Source organism: Candoia aspera, chromosome 4 (assembly GCF_035149785.1).
Source record: "Candoia aspera isolate rCanAsp1 chromosome 4, rCanAsp1.hap2, whole genome shotgun sequence".
In the NCBI taxonomy this organism is placed as follows: Eukaryota; Metazoa; Chordata; class Lepidosauria; order Squamata; family Boidae; genus Candoia; species Candoia aspera.
Window position 1 is genome coordinate 71,274,816 of NC_086156.1, and position 6,000 is coordinate 71,280,815.

General features: G+C 41.2%; 1 protein-coding gene across 1 annotated transcript in view; it reads left to right on the top strand.

Moving 5' to 3' along the window:
- Nucleotides 1-6,000, top strand: part of CNTNAP1 (contactin associated protein 1) — a 56,383-nt gene extending 50,383 nt beyond the window's left edge. Inside the window, exons 23-25 of the mRNA XM_063302051.1 lie at nt 3,337-3,573; nt 4,125-4,175; nt 4,332-6,000. Of these exons, the coding sequence (XP_063158121.1) occupies nt 3,337-3,573; nt 4,125-4,175; nt 4,332-4,570 (527 nt within the window). The 3' untranslated portion in view covers nt 4,571-6,000. The remainder of the gene's footprint in view (nt 1-3,336; nt 3,574-4,124; nt 4,176-4,331) is intronic.

The window sequence follows — 6,000 nt, forward strand, 5'->3', positions numbered from 1 at the left end:
AAACAGTTCAGTTGGTGTCAGTTCCAAAATAGAGTGGAGAAAGCAAAACAAAACAAATGTGATTTCTTTATACATGGTAACAATATGGATGTGTCCATGCAGACCTTGTGACAACAGTGGTTTTATTGATAACAGCCCAGAAGTGGTTTGGCATTGCCTTCTTCTGGGATACGTTTGCAGTTTCCCAGCATTTTCCCAATCTAGCCTATAAACCTGGGATTTCTTGGTGATTTCCCATCCAAGTGCTAACTAGGTTTGATCCTGTTTAGCTTTTTTTCTAAGATTACCCAAGGCTGGCTAGATGCCAGCACCTTTACAAAAGTTTGTAAAACATACACAGACTATTGTTATTATTATTACTGTAGTTTGCAGTCTGTTGCCAGGAGAACCTTGTTATTGGGCAGATTAAAAGTATGAATAAAAAAATATGAAGAAACCAAAATGGTCTAGCAACTACAAGGTGATCCTGCAGAATGTAATGGTAGTTCTGGAAGGATCTAACATTGCTTCCCATAACTCAATACCTTGTATTACTAATGCCATCATCCCCAGCTCAGCATGCCATCAGATGGAAAAGGTTGGGTGTTATAACGGGGACAAGACTTTTGGCAGACAATGTGAATCCATCAGTAACAGCCAAAGAAAAGGAAAAGGGATCCTTTCCTGATTTGTAACCAGAAGCCAGCAAAATAAATATTGAGTCTGAGAACGGGCCATATTTAGAGAAAAAAAATCAGAAAAAATTCCTCAGTCCACCCCTCCAAGGCAGTGGCTTAGAATGTTGCTGATTGCTCCACTGTTAAGCCCCTCCCCCACTTCCTGGTTATATGATGCAGAGTGGAGCATATACAGCCTGCCCTGTGCTTCCCAGTGCACATTCCTACCCCCAGATGTAACAGGAGGGAGAGAACATATACATACCCAACACATACACACCTGGCCTGATTAAACCTTCACACCCACAGAGGCAATACACATGTACCCATCCAAATTAGACCTCCCCATGCATACATGGAAAAAGAGATGCCGGATGTTCAAGTTGGCTTTAGAAAAGGCTGAGAAACACAAGACGTTATTGCTGATGCACACTGGATAACTGAAAAAGCCAAGGAATACCAAAGAAGTCAGTATGTGCTTCATTGGTTATACAGAAACCTTCAATTGTGTCGATCACGTGTTGTGGAAGAGGAACAAGTTTTACCTGATAAGATTGAGACTGATCTGAAAGTGGATTTAAAAATGACAGACTACCAGAATGATATGGAAAAAGATGCTACACTGGACATACAAAAGAAACCAGCTGATGTCTTAGTAATTAAAAGGGATACATAAACAATAAACCAAGAGAGTTACCTGGATAACTTTCCTATATTGGATTTACAAAAGAGGCTTGCTAAAGCTTTGAAGAATTTTGTAAGAAGGGACAAAGAAAAAATGAAAAGAAATCAAGTTCTAGGACGTTATTTGAAGAGACTAAAGATCAAGATTGTTAAAAGTAAAAGGAAGGAATATAAAGTTGTCTTATTTGATCAAGGTTAAAATAGATATGTTGTTATCTCTGGTAACCTTTAATGGACTTTTGCTGACATCAAGATTGAAATGACGAGGTTTTAAGGATTTGTTTATAGATAAGAGATGGGATATGGGAAGAAGAGATCATTTGTTGTATTTCAAGAGAAGGTGATAAGTTACCAAAATTGTTTATAGTTGTGATGAAGGGGGAACTCATTTCTTTACATATTTCTTTTCTTTTTCTTTACTATATTCTTATTTTTTCTTTTCTATTTTTCTTTTCTGCACCTTCTATTTTTTTCTTTTTCTTTTTAATTTTTTTAGTTTGTATTAGTTTTTATTGTTGCAATTGTAATTTTTATTAAAATTACTATATACATAAAAAAAGAAATATGCCGCAGGCTAGCACTCAGTAGAGCAGCCATGAAGGCCTTGGAAAAGATACTCAAATGCTGTGATGTGTCTATACCTAGAAAGATCAGAATTGTGTAAGCCATGGTATTCCCTGTAACACTCTTTGGAAGCAAAAGTTGGACTTTGAAGAAGCAGGATAGGAAGAGTATAGATGCTTTTGAACTTTGAGGTTGGAGAAGGCTCCTGACACCATGGACAGCCAAGAAAACAAACCAATGGATCACTGAACAAATCAACCCAGGGTTTTCACTCAAAGCATACAGTACATCACTTGGCTCAAATTATCCTACTTCTGACACATCATGCGAAGACTCAGCTCTCTGGAAAAGGCTCTAATGCTGGGAAAGGTGGAAGGAGAGAGAAGAGGATGACCAGCAGCAAGGTGGACTCAGTTATAGTGGCAATGATTGCACCATTGAGAGACTTGAAAGAACAAGTTAGGGATGGATTGTGATGGAGAAGATCTATCTATCTATGTGGTCGCTAAGAGTTGAAAACAACTTGATGGCACGTAATCTATAAACCAATCAATCAATGAATGCATAGAAACAGTGACAGCACTTAAGAACCCATCCAGATTAGATCTTCTCTCTCTCTCTCTCTCTTTCTCTCCTCCCGCCCTCCCCATACAAAGAAAATACTTTTGCACCCACCCTGATTTGACCCTCTCAAACATACATTAGACAATACAAGCAACATGTATATGCACACCCTGATTAGCCCCTAGAGAGAAGATGCACAGGGAAACGGCATATAACCATTACAGAGAACAAAATCCAGATACCTCCTATACCCTTTGCTGGCAAAGAGGTTGGAAAGAGTTCCAGAAGTGGTGCTCTGCGTACTTTCCCTACCTTGCTAATATAATACCTTAGTGTCAGCTTGCCTTCTCTTCCACTGCCTTTCTGCCCTGGTCCTTCTTGCCTTCTCTTTTTGTCCAATCTTGCCAATTCCCTGCATTCATCAGAGAATGGGCTCTATATAAACGTTCAGTAAGAGGGCTTGGAACTAAAAATACATTTTTCAGATTCTGAATTGAATCTTGTTTTTTTCCCATATGTGGGCTATCTACATAATATCTAGTCTTTCTGCCTTCCAAGAGATAATAAAAGAATTTCCCTCTATTCTCCAGATTAGGATTACAGCATCCGCTACTGCCTTCACAGCCCTTATTACAATCTTTTTTTTGTTTTCAAATGGATAGTGCTCAGTGTAAGAGTAGAAGGGGGAAGGTTTTTTCCTGTAATTTTTCTACCTTTCCCTCCCCATCCTGGCATCCATATCTTTGGAAGCTCTTACTAGGGAATAGCCTTTTGTTTCAGTTCCATCTTTTGCCATGTATTAAAAGGGGAGGAGAGGAACGAGCAAGTAGTTGTTCATCCTGGTCCTCTTCTCTGCTATTGTCCACAGAGACAGGGATGATTGACCCTGAAATCCAGAAATACAATACACCGGGCTTCGCAGGCTGCATCTCGGGGGTGAAATTCAACAGCATTGTGCCCCTGAAAACCATCTTTCGGCCCAGTGGCAGCAATCCCATCACCCCTTATACCATCAGTGGAAAGCTGGTAGAATCCAACTGCGCCTCTATGCCTTCCAGCTACATTAAAATGCCTCCTGAACTTGATCCGTGGTACATAGATCCAGGTAAGGCAGCTTAACCTGTCAATTTTGGAAAAGCTGAACCTGAGCTCCTCTCCTGGAGTTCCTGCTCTACAATTCCACAAATGAAGAGTGGGCAATATTTGTTTTTGAGACAAGGATTTCACTAAGGGGTACCCCCGTTTTTTCCTTTGGGCCTGGAACTTTGTTCAGACAGGTGCAATAATATTGAGAACTAGTGGAGAGGGAGTCCTATAAAGGGAAACATAAAATAGAATGAGCCGTGTGCATCATCTGGGGTAACAGGCAGGATAATTGAAGGTGGAAGGTATTCTGCATATGGAAAGCAAAGAGTTTCCCCATAGAAACTGGACTAAGAACTTGCCCATAGAATCCCCCCTCCAGATGCTTTGGCAGAAAAAGTGTGTAGGGTGGCTAGGAGGAGAGGACACACCTCTCAAAAGCCTGAGATTTCATAAAGGGGAGAGAGACCATCCACAGATGGACTGAGTCAATGAGGTCAAATGTTTGGAGGTGGAGGAGGTTCCAGAATGTTGAACCTAGTTTTAATTGCATGTCTTCTGTGCCTGTTGTAGTGGACTTCTTGTACATCCATGATGATGGCTGGGTTGCAGTCATTATTGGAGGTGAGTAGCCTGGGTGGAACAGAGGGTGAAAGCTATGGGAGGAGCCCAGAGGTGCTTATATTAAGCCCTGTTAGATTCCATCTGCATCTTGCTCTGGTTTTTTTAGTTATTCTAATTCTTCCCTTTCTTTTCCCACTCTTGCCTTTCCTCACCCAGTTATCTTTTTCCTGCTTCTGCTGTTGGCGGCAGCCCTGCTCTTGATGTACCTTCACCATCACCGTTACAAGGGCTCCTACCACACCAATGAGCCAAAGGCCATCCAGGACTACAACAGTGGTGGGAGAAGCAGTGGTGGGGGCAGTGCTGAACCTGCAGCTCTCCCTGCAGCTAAGCCTGTTGCCTCACGGAAGGATCAAAACTTGCCACAGATCCTGGAGGAGTCCAAAACAGAATAGCCAACTGGAGCCTGGGGGATTCATCCTCTACTCGTTGGTGCTGGCTGCAGCCTCTTGGCAAGACCAAACCCAAACTGCCAATCGTGCCACTTGCTGGGAGACTGATTTCTGCCTCCACCCCTCACGGCGTGATGAACTGCCTGGTGCTTTGCCTTGTTCGACTTGCACATCCTGTGGTGTTGCTGTGTTTCCCAGTTGGACGTAGTATTAACTGGCAAGTGTCTAATCAAAGATCTTTCTGCCCCCTCCTCTGTTTGATTGGAATAATTGTATTTAGTTATCTGTTTAGTCATTCCTTTATGAGATTTCCATAATGCCTCAACTGATTCCCACTGGATATATTTTGTATCTTTTGAAAGGATTTAGTTGCTGCCTGAGCAGCTGCCAAAATGATACCTGTTTTTCCCCAGACAGTAACCTTTCCCCTACCCCTGGACCCACTTCTTTTCATGTCCCCTGTTCCACTTTGGCCCTGCGGTTTCTTCAAGTGAGATGGGATGGCAAAGGTGACAAGCAGCAGACTGTTTCCTGCAGTTCCAACTCCATTTTGTTGGAGTTCCTTCTAGCTAAACTCTAGAGCTCCTTCCAAAATTTGAAGAGAGACGTGACTATCAATATACACTTCTTTTTAAAGGGTCAAGGGAAAATGCAATGCAAAGTTCATGCTGGCCTTCTCATACGTGATGCGCTAGCACATAGTCTTCCTGCTTAATTGCTTAGCATAAAGAAAGCCATTAGTCAAGCCATGCAATGTAGCATATGTAGATCCTGGCACGTTATATTGTGCCCTGAAAGAAACCAATGTGCAATATAGGTATATTTGCCTGCTAATATATATAAATATGTATGTATGTATGTACAGCAATAGCGCATGAAAAACAAAATCACTTGCACTTTGCTACCACTTGCTGCTTCATAAATCAGGGGTTTTGAGAATTTAAAATTCTTTCTACTTTTTGTTCATGTTTTGGTTGTGAGCTATTAGAAGGACTAATTTTTTAATGCTATCGTTTGTATAAAAAAAACCACAAAATCCTGATCTGTTAAAATTGAAGTGATATTGTCTGTGCTCTGTAGTCTGTCGTATGGTGGGGAGGGATGCTATTACTGGTAACGTCCAACCCTCCTCTTTCCCTACCTAAGTTCACTTGTGGATTATAAGAAGATTCTATAGCAATGGCCAAATGTATTTATTTTATCCAAAAGCCTGGGCATCTTCCTGGGCAGTTTATTTTTTCTAAAGAGTTGTTTGTTTGGGAAAAAAAGTAAAGATTAACTTGTATAAATAAAAGGAAAAAGCAGGGTGATAAATTATGTGGTCCTGTATCTTTCGGAGGAGGGGGGAAGGAGGGAAGAGATTAGAGTGGTGATTGTGGCTCGGATTTTTTTCTCCAAGCACAAATATATTTTAATGGAACTTTACCTACAAA